At 39.3% G+C, this 21,063-nt stretch overlaps 1 protein-coding gene and 1 long non-coding RNA gene across 5 annotated transcripts in view; one reads left to right on the forward strand and one right to left on the reverse strand.

The window, feature by feature from the left end:
* Positions 1 to 21,063, forward strand: part of hnf4a (hepatocyte nuclear factor 4, alpha) — a 35,447-nt gene that overhangs the window by 11,004 nt on the left and 3,380 nt on the right. Inside the window, exons 1-8 of one of the 4 annotated variants that reach the window (XM_023956919.2) lie at positions 3,380 to 3,526; positions 17,985 to 18,159; positions 18,391 to 18,485; positions 18,897 to 19,003; positions 19,092 to 19,247; positions 19,783 to 19,870; positions 19,958 to 20,110; positions 20,214 to 20,450. In XM_023956919.2, the coding sequence (XP_023812687.1) occupies positions 3,481 to 3,526; positions 17,985 to 18,159; positions 18,391 to 18,485; positions 18,897 to 19,003; positions 19,092 to 19,247; positions 19,783 to 19,870; positions 19,958 to 20,110; positions 20,214 to 20,450 (1,057 nt within the window). In that variant the 5' untranslated portion in view covers positions 3,380 to 3,480. Of the gene's footprint in view, positions 1 to 3,379; positions 3,527 to 14,818; positions 17,011 to 17,152; positions 17,186 to 17,984; positions 18,160 to 18,390; positions 18,486 to 18,896; positions 19,004 to 19,091; positions 19,248 to 19,782; positions 19,871 to 19,957; positions 20,111 to 20,213; positions 20,451 to 21,063 lie in introns of those variants that run through there. The other 3 variants (XM_023956918.2, XM_078950192.1, XM_023956917.2) reach the window with 3 other exon arrangements.
* On the reverse strand, positions 1,561 to 6,199 carry LOC101174669 (uncharacterized). Its single transcript, XR_909070.4, has 2 exons — positions 5,736 to 6,199; positions 1,561 to 2,461 (listed from the first exon to the last, which is right to left on the reverse strand). It is a non-coding gene; the product is annotated as an uncharacterized LOC101174669 (long non-coding RNA).

A 21,063-nucleotide genomic window follows, 5' to 3' on the forward strand; every position in this document is an offset into this window, starting at 1 on the left:
AAAACATTGGTGTTATGGTGTTTCCAGCAGCAAACCAGCTGCTCTCGACAAAGAAAAAAATTAACATGCCCTTCCACATGTAAGTCACCAGTTCAGCAAACCTGAGTGGGAGCTTTAGTTTCATTCATCCGTGTGATGATAGTCGTGCCGTCATGATTGTATCCATTCCCTTTATGATTAACTTGGCAATTTTGAATACAGACTCTGTGTCTGAAAGTTTGCAGCTATGAGGTAAATCCTTTAGCTCAATAAATCTCCAGTGGAATGAGAAAAGCATCAGAGTGTGCTGTTGTGCAGACTTCCCTGATTAAACACTAAAAGGCTCAATTGTAGATTTGAAAAAAAAATGCAGCTTCCACAGCATTATCAACCATTCATACACGCATACATAAGGGTAATTGGCAACTGTAAAGCTGCTGATTCTTTAGGTGGCAACATATCAATGTGCAACCACAACCACAGTCATGCCACAAGTGTTAGCGTCACAAAAACTATTTTTAATGCAGTGAATGCTATTTTTCACAAAGAAGAAAAACAAAGGGCTTATCCAAAAAACTGTGTTTTTCTATCACACAGATTATTCCTTAACAGATCTGATTCAGGACTGTAGGAAAATAAAGAACAACAATTACTGCATGTATTAACAAACGTCTTTGTTGCTCTTCAGACTCCTGAGCACTTTGTGTTGGAATTCACCCCAGTTAAAGCAACAGCCATGTGGTAAATACAGCTTCTAAATCTCCCCTCACCTCAGCTGGTTGCTAGAAGTGGCCTCATTTTTCTTTCGCCCACATTGAATATTTATATTTCTGAACATTTTTATTCTGAAAGTAAAACGACAAAAAGGTGAGAAAGGATCTCATTCACTGACGATGCAGCGCAGCATCCTCCTGTGAGGGGCGTGCTTGGCTAATCACAGTCACAACCTGAACACTGAAAGAAAATCCCTTTTGTATTTGTTTCCTGCCATCAGTTCCCAGATATGATTGGAAATAGTCAAAGGACAGGGGGCAGGGCAAACTCAATAAAAGAAAAAGAAGATTCTTGCATTTGCAGACCTTTAGCGTAACATAGATGCCACTCCAGATAAATACGAACATCCTTTCAGCTGTGTCATGCAAAACATGTAAACACAAACTCAAGTGAACAAAATAACAGTAGCTGACATGTTCATCCAAAGATCACTGATGGATCACAAAGAAAAAATGTAAAGCATGAAAAAAAACAAACCTGCATCCCAACTTTAATCAGAAACAAACAATTTTCTCTTTACTCTTAGTGTTTTGACAGTAAAAAACGGTGAAAGGCAAACATAAAACGAGAGGGAATCAGGCTTGGAAAATCTCTGCATGATCCAGCTCAGAATGTGCAGATTTACATTTTTTTATATATTTTTTTGTGACAGTTGTCTATCAAGAATCTTTTTTTTTTTTTTTGGAAAGAAGCAGCAGAAATTCATTAAAAAATCATCTTCCTGTTGGTTTTTCTGTCTGTCTGTCCACAAAGGAAGAAAAACAGTTTGTATGGATTAAAAGAAAAGGCAGATACAGCATCAAATCAAGTGGGCATAGTTTATTAATGTAGTGCTTCCTAATCTACTGTTAGGAACCTTAAATAAACATTTTCAAATTAAAAACTTGAACATAAAGGTTTACAGCAGCAACATTTAAAGATTGACAGTTGAGTTCACACATAATCAGTAACATTTCATAACCATGTATGCCGTGACTTCCAAACTCTTCATCCACCATACAAACACATCAGGAAACGTTGCTAAGTTATTACAAAAGCAGATCACATAACCTTTAGGTAAAATAACACAGTTTTCATTCTCTCTTGTTTGGAGGCAAATGTATGGGGTCAAATCAGGATCTGCTTAAAGTGGACAAAAAACAGATTATAAATTAGAAAGATTCACATTAAAACTCTGAAAAAACAAATCAAAAATTTGAAAACTGTTTTAAACTCGAAAGCACACATTGTAAACTTGAAAAAAATATTGAAAATATGACGGAAAAATAGCATTTGAAACATTTGAAAAATAATTTCAAGAAAAAACTGAAAATGTGAATAAAACTACTAAAAAAAAAACAAAAAAAAGCCCTGAAAGTTTTACCAAATCAAAAAGAAAGTTTTTACGCCTGCTGTAATACTTTGTTTTTCCTTTCTCCTCTTCCTTGCTTTCAGTGCTCAGTTTACTGTTTCAATACAGAGTTTTTGTTTTAGCCATATATTCCAATTTCACATGGGGGTGGGCCTTTCCCATTGGCTGTCGGGACATGATTGATATCGGGTAACAGAGGTTACAGTGACATCCTTTCTGCTCCAGAACAGCCTCTGTTGCCTCTGTGCTGCCTGTGTTAACCCTCCTCCCATGTGGTGAACCGTAGTGAGAATGCTCTCCCAAAGTTTGATGCATCAGAAAATGAAAATGTCTGAGTGGAAACCATAAATTGACTCTCTGAAAGGAAAGATTGACAGAAACAAAAAACAAGTTGAAAATACAAAACTGCAGTTGTTACATATAAACCCTTTTTTTCATCTGATAAACATTTTGGGCTTAAATTTTTATTTATTTATTTAAGTTTTATTCAAATGTATAATTTGTCCTTTTTTTGTTTTCAAGTTTTCCAAATTTAAAATGTGTTTTTGGTCACTCTAAGCTGAATGGAGCCCAAATAAATGTGTCCTTCATTTACAGAAAGAAAAGCACCCAACATGTCAGAAGCAAACACAAAGGCATTAAAAAGGCTGACAGGTGGATACAAATGAAGTGAATACAGACATGCGCACACCTGTGGTGGGACTAGCATAATATGGGGTCGCTTCAGAAGGAGCAAGTGGTTTTTGAATATTAAACGCCTAAATTTGTCTTTTTAATAAAAAGTGATTAAATGGCGTATTGTACTGCTGTCTGCTGTAATCAAAGGTAGGCCTGCCTCTCGCTATAACGTGTAAACATGTAAAACATGTAGGGTGCACATTTATGCTCTTTTACTGTCAAAACTGGATTTTTTTCACTTTTATCACCTAAATATCTCAATTGTATAAAACAGCGGTTTAAGAACATTCAGTCACAATGTCTGATAAACAAGCCACTAATCAGTGAGTTTAGCCCTGAATGAGGGGAAACTGGATATTTAGAAGAAGACGGAGAAGACAGGTATTTTTTTTCTTTTTAACATACAGAAAGCTCCTTCAGCAGCCTGCTTAGAGAGCAAGTTTTACCCTGTTCACTTGACTGTATTAATCTGGGTGTTCACGTCTCCAATCAAATCTCATTGTGACAGGCATTATGGGATTATTCCTGTGCGCCAAGGGCCTGTACAGTTAGACTGCTGGGCTCAGAAAAACAGCACTATCCAGTAACAGTGGCACTGCTTCTCCTCCAAGCCTGGTGGGGCCTGAGAGAGCCGCCGAGGCTCATGGGTCTTCGCTCAGCTGGCCAGCTCACTGTCAGAGCTTGGCCGCCACACAGGGATGTATGGCCAGGATGGGACGCTGCGGTTCAGCAACTCATGCAAAGGTAAAGGGAAGTGCGAGGGTTTGGTTGCATTTGTTGGACTCTGCTGTCAGAAACCCACACAGAAATGCTTTTCTGAGGAGTTTAAACGTCATTTTCTGTACAGCAGTTTGCGGTTCCCCTGACACCAGATTTTCTGTGTCGGCAGTGGAAGAACTGGACAAAAAGCTTCTGTTTGAGGGAAATTTTCTGGTTCTGGATGGAGTTATAATCTGTGTGTCCACGAGATGGCAGTAGTAAGCAGAGATTTTGTACATCTGTGATGCAGAAAACAGCAGCTCTGCAATCATTTCTAGATTAAGAAAGCTGAGATTTATTCATTTTTTAAGCATTAGAAATTTAAATTTAGGTACAGTAGTAATCTGGAATAAATCAAAGTAGATAAAACATGAACTGGATTCTAACTCTACATGTGTACCTAATAAAGTAATAAGTGAATCAATGTTTATTAGCTAATTTCAAAAATTACAACTTCCAGCTTCTTTGTACTGTTACTGACTTACTATATGATTTTGCTAAGTTAGTCAAAGTGTAATTTTTGCTCAAATGCACATAATTACCCTGTGATTGGGTTTTTGAAAAAAATAACTGCAAGGAACAAAACTGAAAAACAGATAAAAAGTGAGACTTGTCACTTTTTATAAAGTTATTTTGTAGATAGTTTTATTCAAAACTACAAATAGAGCAAGTAACTAGCAAAGTTAACACAATTTAAGGTAAACTGTAAGAAAAATGTCTCACAGATGAAATGTTTAAGCAAGAATTTTGCCAATTTTCTAAATTAAGTTGATTGGAAAATTTAATAGATTTTCATTTTCAGCAATTAAATAATGACTGAAATATTTTGAAATATGTTTTTATAATGTTAACTTATATAATACTTATGATTCCAATATATTTACTACTTAATCTTATTTTATCTGAGCATTTTAAGGCAAAACATCGCTTTTTTAATGATTCGCCATTTTCTTAAACCAACAAATGGCAAATTCCGATGAATCTGAGACTTTGTCCATGCTGAATTTGGACTAACACGTCATCAAACAGACTTCAAGCTTTTGCTTCTGAAGCATTTCTGTGCATCTTCTATTGGCAGCAGAATCCAAACCATCAGAGCAACATACGCTGAAGGAAGCATTCACTTTGAATACAAGCAGTGATGCAATCATCACACTCTCAAGCATCAAGGAGACAATTTACTGGACAAAAGAGAATTTTCGCTTTCTGTTTACAGCAGTGATTAGATTCAAATTCTAGCTTGCAGTTTGTGCTGCGCTTCAGCTACGTTTCAGAGGACATTTAGAACATTTTGTTTTTTCCAGCTTCAGAAGTTTTTCTATTGACAGTCTGAGGACCGAGGGGGCCGGCAGAGATTGACGCGCTCAGAGCAGAGCTGCTGACGGGGGTGATTGAGACAGCGGTCAAAATGAATCTTCAGCAAAACAGTTAATGATTAGAGAAGCTTATCAGACGCTGTGATTGATTTACGTCCTGCATGGGTCTTCATGTTTATTGATGCAATTGTTTACTTATTTGGTGCACGGAGACTACTTCAGTTTTCTTCACTGTGACTGGATATGAAAACAGATCAAACAAGCCACAGAAATTTCCACTGATTAGTTATGCCTTTGGACAAAACCACTGCGACCAGACCATAGAAGAACCCCATCGTCTGTTCTTACCCCCTCATTTAGTAAAATTTAAGCCCATGTCATATTATGAGAAGCTAGACGGCGGAGTAGCGGTTTATCATTACCCACAGAGCGCACACTAAATGCCTGAGACAAGCAAAACCATTTTAAAACAAGATTATCCTTTTTTTTCTTTAACTATGTTTTCAGCTATAGAAATAATAAATAGAGAAAAGCAAAAAGAAAACGACATTCGATCATTAGCAGACAGAGAACTGTGTTAAAAAATATCACTTTTGTCTGTAAGTGTGAGAATTTAACAAAAAAAACAATCAAATAATCTTTCATAGCTGCCATAAATCCACTTTAACTGGAAAAAAATAAAAGGACTGAACTTGCTACTTTCAAAAAAGGGGTCATTTAGCATCATATATCCCAAATGATGGTATAAAAGAGATCCAAAGTAATAATAATTGAGTGTCACACATGATATTGTGCCTCTGAGCCGCAGTGACTTGCACAAGCTGTTATTTGCAGATAGTTATCTGTTGACAAGGTCTTTGCCATGACACTCTACTCACCTATCTCCTCCATCTACTGCAGCAGCCCTGTTTTGTTCTGCAGGCAGCACATGGTCTCCTTCTGCTTTACTCTTATCAACGTCAACAAGCTCCTGGATGTGCCTCACAGACACATCTCCACCGTGCTGCAGAAAGACACGGAATGTCAGAAGTCCTCCCAACAGCTTATATTCCACATCTTTCTCAACTCCTCTGGGCCGCCATGATCGCCGCCTCGCATTTTGACTTTTACTGGGCTTCTCTGCTGCTTGCCTTTCGGACCGGACTTGGGGAAATGAAATGTAGTCATTGAGGAGAAGGTACAAATAGGCAGCGGTTACAAATGGAGTTTGCTCAGTGGTCGGAGATTCCTATTCAGAAGATAGACTTTGTTCACAAACTGGAGTTTGAAGTTTCAAAGGGGAGATTCACACAAGTGTTACATCAGGTCTCGGCGATCCTTTGACTTTTAGCCCCCGGGGCAAGAGTTTGGGTGACTGATTATACGACCGCTGTGTCTGGACCTTCATATTTCTGCACGCCAGCCTTTCCCATTCGTGCACTTCACATCCACATGTCAGCTTTGTGCTACTGTTTACCATCTAGTAAAAGTAAAACGGACGTTAGTCTTGCTCCGTTACATGAAAAATATGCTTCGTATTCATGCAGTATGGAGAAAATCATCCCGTTTTATAAGAACATTTTACAACAAAACCAAATTCTTGTGGCTCTATAAAAAGCTCTCCGTTGTCTTCTGTTTAAAATAACATGGAAACAGTGAAGCAGAATAAACCATTAAGAGTTGGATACTCATAAACACTGAATGAAAAAGCATTACCATTAAAAAAGTAGAGTTAAAATGTTTTAGGAATAAACCTAAGTTGTATTTATAAACGTAGTCCTAAAGGAGTGTTTGTTTAAATGCCAATATTTTAAAAGCTCCCTTCGGTGGCCTGTGTTTGCTCAGATTCACTACGCACGTTTGTTACAGGGCAGCACGATTTGAGGAAAACTTGCAGTGTGGAATATTATCAATCAATATTGGGATGACTTGTAATTGATGAGCAAATAGCAAAACAAAAAGCAGCTAATACATCCTTTCCATTTCACTGCAACAGTGAAATAAAAGTCAACATAAAATATACTGAAAGTAATCTTAATAGGAAACAGGTAAGACGTCGTATGTCAAGGCAACATGCCAAAGAACAATCACCTATCTTTATGGTAGTACTGGATACAACTAATATGGACAATAATTAAGAACAATGTAGGTAGTGTTTGCTTAGGCTTTTTAAAATTGTCTAAGCATGTGTGTAAATTTTTATGGTAACCATTTATTGGGATTTTAGCCATCCTTTGTGATATGTGTATTGCGCAAGGGATGCGATATGGATCCATTTTTGTCTTATTGTGCAGGTCTAGTACATTTTTAAATCAAGCATTTACCTATTTCTTTAGACGCATTAAGCGGGTCCATGATGGCGCAGTGGTTAGCACTTTCGCCTCACAGCAAGAAAGCTCAAATCCCAGCTGAGACCTTTCTGTGTGGAGTTTGCTGTTCTCCTTATGCACGCGTTGGTTTTCTGCGGGCACCACGGCTTCCTTCTAAGAAAGATGCTTCAGAGGTTATTTGGTTACTCTAAATTGTTCTCTGGTGTGTGTGTGTGTGATTGGCCCTGGGACAGACTGGCGACCTGGTTCAGGGTGTGCCCCGCTGTCACCCAACAGTAGCCATGACAAGCTCCAGTGACCCTGTGACCCTGAAAGGGAATTAGTGGGTTAAGAAAATGAATGGAAAGATGCATTAACCGTTTTCTGTGCTTTAATTTCAAAACTACTGCTTATGGAGATTTTTTAAAACAATCCCATAATCAAAATATGATGACTTATTAATATTGTTCTCACATTCATTGAAACAATCAGCTGCCTCCTGTTTGTGAAACGGCAAGTACCCCGCTGTGTGTAGAGTACCACTGATTTCTAATCACCAGTTTTGGACCTCTGGACTGTACTGCAGGGCTTTCAGGGACCTGTTCTGACTGATTATAATGGTTAAAATGGGACCAAATCTTGATTTGTCAATATTTTTTTTAATGTACTCTCATCATCTGAGGCTGTATCCACTCTTGTTATTGGACGCAACTAGCGACTCAACTTTGATATCTTTGATTGGTTTAGACCACAATGTAGACGTAATGGTTGTCTGTTCTTAAACCACATAGAAACTTTCAGAGTCTCTGAGAAATATTTTTTAAAACCAAATGCCTGATGTGCACTGATGTGACCTAACATCTATATTGGTTGCACTCTTAAGAAATTAGGTTGCATATATGTGACCAGATCAGTCATGCTGTAAAGCCCTAACAAAAGAATTACATCTAATATTGTTAATGTTACTAAATGGTATGTAGTTGTGAGCATTGTTCTTACCTGTATTATTAAATGTAAATAATATAGAAAAATTGTTTTATTAAATATCTACAGCAAATTAACTCTCACTATTGGTGACACTGCCTTTGGCTTTGGCATAAAAAAGCAAATGGCTACATATAAAAAAGTCAAGCTGACACAAAAATTAATTTATGTAATCCAGTAAGCTAATTAGACTGACCAAGAACGTATCTTAAAACCATTCAAATAAACCAACAAAAATGTTCAGGTTATTGAGACTTCAGGTTATAGACATGAATGATGACCTAATCGTTTCCTCATTGTGACTCAGATGATGATACTTTAGTTTTGTTTTTGTCATGAACTTTGGCTTTTTACAGTTAGTAGCTGCAGAAGCTGGCATCAGTTAACAGGTCAGTAATAAGCATAATCAAACACAATAATAGCAATCTTTTCCTAAATATAACCCAGCATTCACTCCCTTTTCCTAGACTGGACAATATGCTGCTATCTCCTAATATAGAAATAGTGATGCCTGAACCTAAAACAGTAAATGGCAAAAAAAAAGCAAAAACTTGACAAAAACCAGGAAAATCATATGTTGCATCAAAATGTCCTGCTAATTGTGACTATTTGTCTATTTAAGTTCCATTTCCTCCTTTAAAGTGCAAGTAAACATATTAGTCACCATGTAGCTGCTCCTAAATGAGCTCTCCCAGTCATAAACCAGTGACTGTATCTCAATAGGCTTCAAGAGAGAAGCAATACTTTACCATTCTGGCAGTAGCAGGTTTAAAGAGTCAAATTTGACCCAGAAATAAATGCTCTTTACTCTGGTTCCAAATTTATTTTTTGTCTCTCTGCGTTCTGATTTAATATTCAACAAATATTTTGTTATGTGAATTTTCAATTTTCCTCATTTTAGATTTCTTTTAAAGGTTGAAACTCTGCTCCTTGTCAACAGGTGGTCTTTGAGTCCTTAAGCTTTAGTCACAACTTCCTTTGTGAGTGGTTTTGGGCTAAATTCGGGAGATAAATGGGCACCAAAAATTGGCCAGCACAAATTTCGAGGTTGTAGACCGCTCAGTGAGCCCCTAGACCATAAAGATCATTCAGAATTGTTCAATGGGCCTGCTGTGAGTGATAGGTCGTAGGCAACACTTATAGAACACACAAGAATAAGTAAGGGTGAAGTACGGAGACACAGGCGGGTCATACTGATTTTTCAATCCCCATCTTTGCAATGGGTCCATCAATTCCTGTTCAAGTGAAAAGTTCTGGCTTCTTGGGGTCCCTGCGTGCAGGACTACCATTAGAACTGAGGACTGCGACAATCAGAGTGTTGTTGGTGTGGACATCCTATGGGCACTTATGTCACACAAGCACATCCTGTGCCACATGCACATCATAAATGCATGCAACTTACATTAGCTTTCGAGCTACCTCAATAAATTTACCATACGCACGGCAATTGTATGTTTTTTTATGACATCCCTAGAGAAGTCTCAAGGGAACTGCAAGACACACCTGTGCTTCCTTTAAGATACAGCTACTCCCCTGGGTGTCCTCCTCCAGGGCGGGGACGGCTGGCCCCTGCCTTGCTCCTTCCTGGACCAACCGTTGGCCGGGTAGGTGGCTGCCTGGAGCACGGGGCGGGTCTCCCTTGGGGGGTCCTGGCGCCCCAGAACTCCCGGTGGTGGTGGGGTGCTCGTCTGGGGCTGTGGGCGCTCTTCTCGGGTGGGGCCCCGCGTTGGACCCTTCTGGCGCGGCGGGGGGGCTGCTCTCCTGGTTGGGCTGGAGCTTGCACTCTGTGTCCCCCCACGCCTCCCTGCTCCCTGGCTCTGAGTGCCCCCGTGGCGGTCCTGCTGGCCCTGGCCTGGGTGGCAAATGTGATCCCCGGGGGGACGGTTATTCTCTATTTGCTGCCGTGCGGGCGTGGGGTGGGGGGGGGGTTCTGGCTGCTGCTGCTGCCGTGGTGGGGATCTTGGTGTGGGGATGACTGGGCACTCTCCCTCCTTCTTTTTACATTTCATCATCCATTTTAGAAGAACATAAACACTCACCTGAGCACAGGTGTTAGTTCACCTTTGCACTAATAGTTTGCGTGATTGAATGAAATATTTCACAATGGTTGGTTTGAAGGCATAAGTATGCGTGTGTGAACAATATTTGTATTGTGTACAGGTTGACATGTGAACATTTTTGGAGCCAACAGGTGTGTTTATAACATTTGAGTGTGTGTGTGGACAGGCCCCGCCCTTATAGACGTGTATTACATCTGAACAGCAACTTGTTGCTTTATGCTGCTTCATGGTTTTACCCCCTTCGCCTTCTATAATCACCCCCCCCCCCTCTCTAACATCCCTCTGTCTTCTTCCCTTCTTTCCTTTTCCGTCTGGTCCAACACAAAAGATTTTTAAATATGATTAAAAAGAATAAAGTTTGGCCTCGATTACAAAAGGGGTTTATTCAGACATACCTCTGGTTTGTCAGAAGATTCATAACTCCTGTTGTTAAAATAAAATATGTCCAACACAAGAGGCCTTCAGCTCTCATCTGTTTGCCCAGCTGTTGGACAGGACAAGTTAAAAAAAAAAAAAAAAGATACAGCTACTCTTCTCTATGACCCTTTCTGTTCAGAATCCTAATGTTGGTATCTGAGATTATCCAACTAGTCTATGTGCAACAGCGTGATCCTGCTCTCCCCCTCAACCAGCCTTCAACTCTAGCTTTTCAACTTCACTTAAAATCATCTTATTTACAGTTTCTAAATTAACCATGGGGTTAAGTTGCTAGGAGCTGTTACGTATAGAAAAGAAAACAATACGCATCAGCATATAGCTTCCTTTTGCCTCCAGTGGTCATTTGAGGAACTTCAATATTTTGTACTTCAGAGTTTTGCATTGTTGGAAACAAAATATGGTGGCATGAAAGTAATATATTATTCTTAACTTTAATCTTTCTGAAAATGTATTTGTTTCTATACCCAGTTTCAAAAGATATGTTGCCCAAAATAGGTACTAATAATTTAGCTTTGGACCTATGCATTGATTCACCTTTCAAACTCCAGTGATCAATTTTTGGCTCATGGATAAAAACTTTAAGAACAATTTTCGACAGTTTGAGTCCCCTAAAATGACTCTTTGGCTATTTTGAGCAAAGATTGTGGACATTTTTTAACATTTCTTCAAAATATTGTAAGGGTCCCTCAAACATTTATTTGGAAGGGTCATAGAAAGACCCTCAAAAATGTGTTGAGACCGGAGTTTCTAGAAAAGCTTAAGAAACCCACTACACCACAGAACACTGATAAGTTGTTGGAAAGTTTTTGAGCTTCACTATCAAACACATCAGAACGGTTCGCCAGTTTGTGATTAAGAAAGTTGTAACCTTACAGATTACACTTTATAATCCGGTATATGGCAGTTCTTTGAGGACTTTGCTGAAATTTAAGATGGGAGCAGCGATAAAAACCCTTTAATGACGAGGAAGATAAGATTTGCTGTGAGTGAGTCATTCATAGCTCTGCAGTGATTCTCCCGTCCTCAGTCCTCTTCCCCCCCTCCCCAATCACACGCTCTCTGCTTTGAAATAATCAGCACAATTCTTGAGCAAACATGGACATTGCAGAGGAGCAGCACGAATCGAACACGAAGTGATGTTGTAAAGGATGACCTCTGTACACACTCCCCAAACGCCACGCTTTCATGGAGCTCCACTGATGCACAGTAATCATCAGTGAGCAGCACAGAAGAGTGTAAACAACCGATAATCCTTTATTTAAATGAGTTGGTTCTAATTGATCTAATCATGTTGTTTACAATTTTAAGCCACCTTCCCCATCTCAAGCATTTCATTTAAATCTGGTTTTACAGACAGTAAAAAAGGGTTTCCATGGCTCTTTGTCCCATTGGTTGTCATGTTTGATTGAATTACTGTAAGGAAGGGGTTGGTCCGAGTATCATCTCACAATTACGTGAAGAAGCTTAAAGGAATGTTATTAGTGTTTGCCTCCTCAACGCACAATAATGTTATAAGTATAATGTGAGTGTATGGTTAACAGGTTCACCTACATGAGGTTTACTGCTTTCAAGGTCTGGCTGAACCCGGGATCATTGACCTGTTTTTGTGTACTGCCACTTTTTCTGCAAATACAAACCCACTGTTTACTTTGCAAGAGCGACTTACGCAATCATCCATTAAAAAAAAAAAAAGAAATTTGGGATGTTGTTTAATTTTTGCAAAATTCACAAGTTTACAAACCATTTTTAAACCAAGACTTGCAAAAAATGTGACTTGAAACTAGAAGTGTAACAATTATTCATTGGTTAAGGTTAAGTTTTTAATCAAATCAACCTATATCATTATAAAATCTTTTCAAAATGAAATAAATTGATTTTAATTGATATGGAAAAATACCATTTGGAATGAGGCTCAGTAGGTTTATTTTATTATAACGACCAAATGAATCACAGTCGACAACACACATGTGATGACAGTCCAATGTGTGGAAACACTTTGAATTTAGCAAAGACCATACAGAGTGCCAGAATGTTCTAATAATGTTCCCTTTGGATTGTTTGGATATGGAAAAACAACAGTGGGCTGACCTTTAGGCAACTAAAATGTGGATGAATTTGACAATCATTCTTCTGTACTTGTTTGTTTGTACATATATTAAACTTAATCTTGATTATCTTGAAGAAATACAAAGAATTTGGAAAACTTCCCCTGCACTGTTCAGTATCCAGATATTTATCTCTGAGTCACATTAGTTGAATATTTGGTTAAAGATGTCCTGGATCAATTCAGATCAGTGAATCTGATCGAATTGGATTATATAAAATAAACCGATATCGACTCGTCTCGGCACCGATTATGATATAAATTAAATTGTTGTTTAAATGTTAATGTTTTTCCTTATTGTAGGTATACCTTGTCAAGACTGTATCAAAGTCTTTTGTTGTTTCCTCGGCTACTTTTTTCCTTGAATAGTGATATAAAAATCAATGGTAATGTTTTGGGCCTATTTTGCAAATTCTTGACCTGACAAAAGTAAAGTCATGTATTTTACATGTAAAAGATTGTCTGGAACAGTTAAAAATCTCAACCAACAAAGTGGGAAAAAAGGCATTAAGTTTTGGACATTTCTAGTCAAAGTCCAGGCCTGCCCACAATGATAGGCTGGTGTGTGGCCTTGATAGATCTGCACATCCATTTTTAAAAGCATCAAAGTGAACTAAGGCAATGTTGTTATGACAAGTGGGCCAAAGTTCCTCCTCATCCATCCCATAGACTGGTAAAGCCTCACAGTAACCGTGGATCCAAAAAGTACAGAAGTTATGCTGTAAAGTCAGAATTTAATTTGTTTCTTGCATTTATTTTATTTAAATAGAAAAATAACTTAACTTTTTAAATTTTGGTACTTAATACAGTGTAACTGTCTGTTTCTAACACCCGTAAGGATCAAACTATTTGTTATAAAACATTTCTATACAGCAAAGTTGTCTTAAAGTGTTGCCTACATGTTAACATAAAGATCAGATCCACAAAAAAGGACATAGTCCCATAACTTAAATGTAGTAGTTACTATAAACATTATTTATAATACACAACTATCATAATCTGACACATGAAGCCAGAATGGTAAAGTCACTGGGTTAGTGACACGTGTGAAACGTTGGGCTAACATACCACATTACAGCCCCACTCTACACATCTTTATTTATGTTAAAAGTGTTCCCAGTGGTCTTTTTTTATTATGAATCTGGAGTTTTTGGCCAAAATAAAAAAACAAAAAATTAAATAAACAGTGTTGTTTTCTAGAACATAGCTTCTGCAGAGTGGCAGTTCGTTAGAAATTCACCTATGGGAACTGTGGGCGGGACCACTGGTGTTGAGAAACCCAGCAGCTCGCATTTTCTATCACCCCTTTGTTTACGCGCTCTCCTGTTAGCTTACAGCCCCTCAACTGTTTTCCAGTTTTACAAAGTTTACAAAGTTTTCTTTGTTTAACTTTCTTCTTCATTGAACTTTCTTGTTTCTCTCTTTTCAATCTTGAATCCCAACAAACCAATGAACTGTCTGACTCGTTTGCATGGTTCTGTAAAGATGCCTTCCTTACCAACAACCGTGAACAACCGGTAAGACAACTGTGCGGCTCTGCCGTCCACTCATTTATTTAAAAATTCACCAGCAGCACATTGCATCATAAAAACCAAACATTTCCAGTCTTAAAACGGAAGTTACTGACTTCAAAATAAAAGCATAAATTGTTCTTTGAATTTAAATAATAATATTGCTGGCATTAAAAGACTAAATGTGTCACATAAGAGGCGCTCACACTAACATTGGCGGTGAGCAATATCTGAGCTCTCCAGCTGTACAGTTTTAGTCAAGATTCCAGCTCAGATGAGGAAAACAAAGACGTTCATGAATCTATTTGTCTGTAAGTAATGAATCAGAATGGAGAGGATCTTGTGGCTTGCCAGTTGTGAAAGTTTTTTTTTTTGTCTGCCCCTGATTTACAATGATTTGAATAAAGAAGTACTCAGATATTTAATTTTGAGCTTTATTTTCTACACCAAAAACACAATTTTCATCAGAGTGGGTCTTTAAATTGACATTTTACAATTTTGACTTGGTTTGTCAAAAAAAGACAATACATTGTTTTTTAAATGATTCCAACTTGATGTCATAGAGACTGCACTTTATTTTATTTTATTTTTTTACATTTTTACATGTTTTTCAAATTATGTAGTGTAATTATGAAGGCACAATTTACAGTCTATCACTGATATTTAAATCAATAAAAATAACAGGATGGAAATTCCTTCAGCTTTTAAGAAAATAAGGAACGTTTTACAGCTTTCACTTCTGGTGTCAATGCAAACTGTTGAGAATTTTTAAACCTGTTTTTCTGACACTACATGTTGAGCTTCTGGATCAGCCTCACGCGCACCTTCCACAAACAATGAAGGCTTTTACAACAAATGCATTGCTTTGCTGCAATGAGAGTTATTTACTCGGTTAATTATGGCAGAATTAACTCAGATTTACTGGCTGCGTGTGACATAAGAAAGTTGACCTGAATATGGTTTCCTGTGAGGGATGAAGGATTCAAGGCTTTCCTCTAAAAATCATAAAATATGTGACTTTGACTAAAACCTTCTGTAAATCAAATTATGATAGAATAATACTTTCAAAAATAACTTTTTGGCAATATTACTTGTCATAATAACAAGTTATAAATACAAAGACTGAAAATAAGGCTGGATCTGAGCTTTTTGCTCTAAAAGATTCTCTTAAGATCTGCCACAGGGCTATTTATTGTTCCAGTTCACTTTAAACATGTCTATTTGTGTCTTTAGAGTTTGTCCACACATTTTGCTTTAGAACCTAGTCCTGTTGAACCTTAACTGTAAAACGTTTGCCCAAAAATGTATCCAATCATATTTGAAATCCAGCATTGTTAGAATATATACTGGTATTTTAACCTGATAGGATTACTTTTCCTTAAAAAATTGGCTTCAACTCAAACTTTGAACAACAGTTCCTTACCACCATACCACCACCACCAAACATCACAGTTGAAACATGGTGGTCAGGAAGGTAATTCTCTCCTTCTGACAGAAAAACAGAAACTAATTTGTGTGATTTTTCAACCCACACTTAAAGATCTGCTCCAATGGATAGTGTCTATGCTGTTTTTTACATGCTCTTGTAGTAGTTTTGTCACGATGGAGGACATATATATTCAATAATCTTAGATTTAAAACTGCATTTCTGAGTACTTGCAGACAAACATCTTCTTTTTCCTCATCTGAGCTGGCATCTGGCTCAAAGCGGGATTTCAGCGGAGGGCTACTTCCGCGCCAACAGTCCTGCCTAAAACTTTCTGTTTTAGGCAAATTTCTGATGAACTCCTGCCCTTCTGCTGAAAATATGTCCACACCTAAAGAGACTGGGGCCTTCACAACAATCTCCATTGTTCCATGTCTATAAATGGGTAGTTTATAGCTGGATATGTCATTTTATACGCTTGGTCAGTGGTTTTAATTGAAACACATCAAATCAGGGGAAGATTCTCTGTTTTGTGTTGGTGATTCAAGCTTCTTTGGTGTTTGAACTTTTCCTCCTTATGTACAGTAACGGTCTAATAGCTATAGCTAGTGTAATCATGTTGCACATTTTCTTATGTAGAGACTGTTTTAAACAAAAAGGCACAAGAAATAGACAGAGCTGTGAGTAAATGCATACACAGAGCTGCACTTTATCTTGCGCCTGTCGCATGCATGTGACTTCAACGTGCAACTCACAGCACAGATTATAAAATAAATCATTCTGAAGGGGAGGAGCAGGAGTGATAGAGTTCTGGTGAACAACCGCGTTTTCTACCTGCGTAGAAGAAGCCATTGAGAAGTGGCTGAAGTTGTGCTATCTCTTGTTAAAAAGAAAAACAACAAAAAAACAGTGATTCACCACTGAAGAGAGTTGGTTAACCATCAACCAACAGACACTCCACCTCTCCTCTGGTTAGCTGCAGGAGGAAGAGTGAACGAGGAGCTGCTGTCAGTCACTGCTCTGCTGTCTGACTCCTGTAGGCTTCCATCACACCCAACTGGGCCAAGGAGGTGTTCTGCTAGAACTAGGCGGGGTTAGGCCTAAAAAGAAGCAAGAGGGGGGGCTATCTGAGGTGTGTGAGAAAAAGGATATAGCCAGGAAAAGAGGAGGAGGAGGGGGGGCAAACTAGTTTCTTGGACAAGTCTTTCTGTCCCGCTGTCAGGTAGAATTTGTTTGCTCAAACCACTGGTAGACATGGACATGGCAGACTACAGCGAGGCTCTGGACCCAGCCTACACCACGCTGGAGTTCGAGAACATGCAAGTGCTCCCCTTGGGCACAGGTGAGTCACATATATGCGAGTCTGGCATTGAACTTTGAAACTTTTACTGATTTAAAACTTTGGTCAGGAGAGGACAGAGGTGGCTGTGACATGAGGTGATAAAAAGGGGTCATTTGTCCATCCGCTCTGGCTCGCACAGAGACGATCCCCCGCACTGGCCTTTTATCACCTTGGGGTGCGATAAGTAAAACATTAAGAGCTTTTGTTTTATGAGAAGGCTGTATCGTCAGAGCTCTCAGGTTGTCTGGTCCAAGCCATTTGACCTGTTCGAGCTTGTGCAGCGATGTGTTGTCTGGCTGTGAGCAGAAATTCACTCTGTGAAGAAGGAGTAGCTGGAGTATCTTGATCACCCTTCTCCCGTTACAAACGGCCAGTTCCCACATGGTTTCAGCTGAAGGAGAAGGATGCAGTTTTTCTGTATGACATCAACTGATTTACACAGGCAGTCTCCCATGACCTGCTGCTGTGATTCCGACATTCCCAATGAAAGCTTCACAAACCTGATGGGAAAGCCAACTTTTTCATCTCTTTTTCACATTTCTAATCAATCATATAAAATGTTACCAGTAGCTTGATGAATCCATCTGAGTTTCAAATAGCTATCACAAATGTGTGTGTGTGTGTGTGTGTATCATGGCATGTGACTGATGGAAAATTGTCCCTGGTGGTTCCTTTTGGAGATGTAATCAAACCAACATCAATTATACTCTGCTGAGTCCATGAGCTACTCAGATAGGTAACAGGTCCTCGCAGGCTCCTGTGAATTTTGCTTTCAGTCAGCCGTCAACCGCCCGATTGACATTCAGACCATTCACACCTTCTGTAATCCAACCACTGATCTGTTTTTCTTTGAGCTCACTGCCTGCTCTGCTCTCTGATTGATTTATAAAAAAAAAAAACACCCCCGCTCTTCGAAATCTAAAGACCTGGACTGCTGCTGACTTGATGGGATTTACCTCCTCTGTCTTTGCCAGACTCCTCACCGGCTGAAAGCACCAACATGAACGCCACAGGCCACCTGGCAGCTGGTAGCTTGTGTGCCATATGCGGAGACAGGGCGACGGGCAAACACTACGGGGCCTCCAGCTGTGACGGCTGCAAGGGCTTCTTCAGACGCAGTGTCCGCAAAAACCACATGTACTCGTGCAGGTGAGGGCAGAGCTGCTGCTCAGAAACACTCAAAGGGGATTCGGTTGAGCTGCTGATGCAAATCACTGCACAACCACACTAATTGTATAAGGAACCCCTAAAAAAAGATCTACCTCAAAAAAAAAAATTACTAAGAGACAATTATTTGTGATAAACTGACAGAAAAGAATCTGATGATTTCATTTCTATTATGCATGACAGCCTAAACTGCGTTTTTCTCCTTATTCTCAGGTTCAGTAGACAGTGTATAGTGGACAAAGACAAGAGGAATCAATGCCGATACTGCAGACTGAAGAAATGTTTCAGAGCTGGCATGAAGAAAGAAGGTATAACACCATTATCTTCTCAAAGTAAATGTTATCTATCACCAGTTGCATGTTTCTTTTTTTTTTTAAAGTCAGATTTCTCTTCCTAAAACACAAATGCAAACAAGAATTTAATCTTCAAATCACTGCCACAGTGTCTCCACTGAATTGATGTGACTGGTCTATGAGTTTTGCAATCCCCAGGAGAACTGCTTTGTTAATGTTCACTCAATGGAGCACTGAAGTCTCTGACAGGCTTATGCTGAGCAAACATTTCCAAGCAATAATGACCATATACTGATAAACACGACAACCCTAGAAGACTTATTTTTCTTTCTGACGTCCCATTCTTGTGCAACGTCCAGATTGGCATTGAATTTATTTTTCTTGCTTTTTCTTGATTAATTCAAGTATGAATCTGGATGCTTTCAGCTGTACAGAATGAAAGAGACAGAATCAGCACAAGGCGATCCAGCTATGAGGACAGCAGTTTACCGTCCATCAATGCACTGATTCAAGCAGATGTTATGACCAGACAGGTACGGTTTCCTCAGAACCTAACACCCACAGTAACTGCCATTAATCCCCTGTAACAAGGCAGCCAATGGCTTCAATTTCCCTATGCAGATCACGTCTCCAACTCCTATACTCAACGGGGATGTGAGGACCAAGAAGATTGCCACCATCACAGACGTCTGCGAGTCCATGAAGCAGCAGCTGCTTGTCTTGGTGGAGTGGGCCAAGTACATCCCAGCCTTCTGCGATCTGGCCCTGGATGACCAGGTGAGGCTCATACAGACACCGTGTACATAGAGGCATAGACACTCTGGTCACTCATCAACCCGTCAACTCCCAGCTGCGATGTGAGCTCCAGAGCACACGGTTATGGGCTTGTCTCCCTCTCCATTTCCTTCCTCCATAAACTAAAACTTTAGCAGAAAACGGAGGGCGTGTCAAGAAAAACCTCTGGGGATGGAGGACATTTCAATGCTCAAACTCCTAATTCCGTCCACTAATGTCTTTTAATTCTAAATTCACAATATGATGAGCTGGTTTTTAAGTTATATCCCTGCTCAAAAAAATGCCAAATCATTAACACTCTGGTGACCGGGGCTTAGTAACTGATTTGCTGATGCAGTGAGAGATCCTGAGTCTCCTCCCAGAACGTTTTTCTGCACCTGATTTAAAATGCTGGGCTTGACATGTGGGACCTTTTTGGAAAAAAGGATAAACCTTGAAAAACAAACTAAGATCTTAACATTAAAAGGTGCAGAGATTCAAGTTGGGATCTAACACTTATTCATGCTCTTTGTTCCAGGTGGCATTGCTTCGAGCTCACGCAGGAGAGCATCTCCTGCTCGGTGCTGCAAAGAGGTCGATGCTCTACAAAGACATCCTCCTATTAGGTAAAACCCAACACAGTGCAAATAATTCCCATTCTTTTTCTTGTCAAAGCTTCTCACCTCTTAATGCAATTGGTTTTTGTCTTGCAGGAAATGACCACATTATTCCCAGGAACTGCCCGGAGCTGGAGGTTGGGAGAGTGGCTGTGAGGATCCTGGATGAGCTGGTGCTTCCTTTCCAAGAGCTGCAAATTGATGACAATGAGTATGCCTGCTTGAAGGCCATAGTTTTCTTTGACCCAGGTACAACACTTCAGAAAGTGTCTGGACTCATTCTTCCTCTCTAGAAACTACCCGTAAAAAATATTGGTTGCATTAGGATAAATTGTTTTTCCATTTCTCACAGATGCTAAAGGTCTGAGTGACCTGGGGAAGATCAAGCGAATGCGGTATCAGGTCCAGGTCAGCCTGGAGGACTACATCAACGACAGGCAGTATGACTCTCGGGGCCGCTTTGGGGAGCTCCTCCTGCTGCTGCCAACGCTGCAGAGCATCACCTGGCAAATGATCGAGCAGATTCAGTTCGTCAAACTCTTTGGCATGGCAAAGATTGACAACCTGCTGCAGGAAATGCTCCTAGGAGGTGAGCAGACACTTAGCTGTTTCATCTTCCATTCATCCATCCATCTTTCAAACCTGCCAAATTGCTTTTGGGGTCATGGGGCTGCTGGAGCCTATCCCCGCTAATGCTGGGCAAAGGCAGGGTACACCCTATACTAAAATGTAACAAAATATTCAAAGCAAAGAGAATTAAACATCAGGTTTACAGTTAAGATTATAACTAAATTACTTTTTTTCTATTCTGACATTCTCAAAATGATACCAGAATAACAAACAACTGTGGAATAATTTAGTGTTTAAATCTTAAATGCTAACAGAAAAATTACATTTGTCTGCCACTGTCACCATGTATTATCAAAACTACTGCAGTGTTAGTACAAAGTTGTGCTTGTGTTTTTTCAAAGCTTGGGTCAGAAATGTCCCGCAGAAACAGCCTAAAGTCTCATTTTAAGCTTCAGTCATAATAGTTCAACCAAGATGGCTGACAATCCATTTGACAAAATGTGCTTACTTTATAGTTCACAACTGGTTTCTCCTTAATATAGACCATACATACTTAAACAACTATTCACTATTTACCAGGGACTGAGTCAGGTCGGTTTGCTTTCCGAAAGTTCACATCTGGTTTTAAGGCC

The sequence above is a fragment of the Oryzias latipes genome, chromosome 7 (genome assembly GCF_053564925.1).
Source record: "Oryzias latipes strain Hd-rR chromosome 7, Olatipes_Hd-rR_3.1".
Taxonomy (NCBI): Eukaryota; Metazoa; Chordata; class Actinopteri; order Beloniformes; family Adrianichthyidae; genus Oryzias; species Oryzias latipes.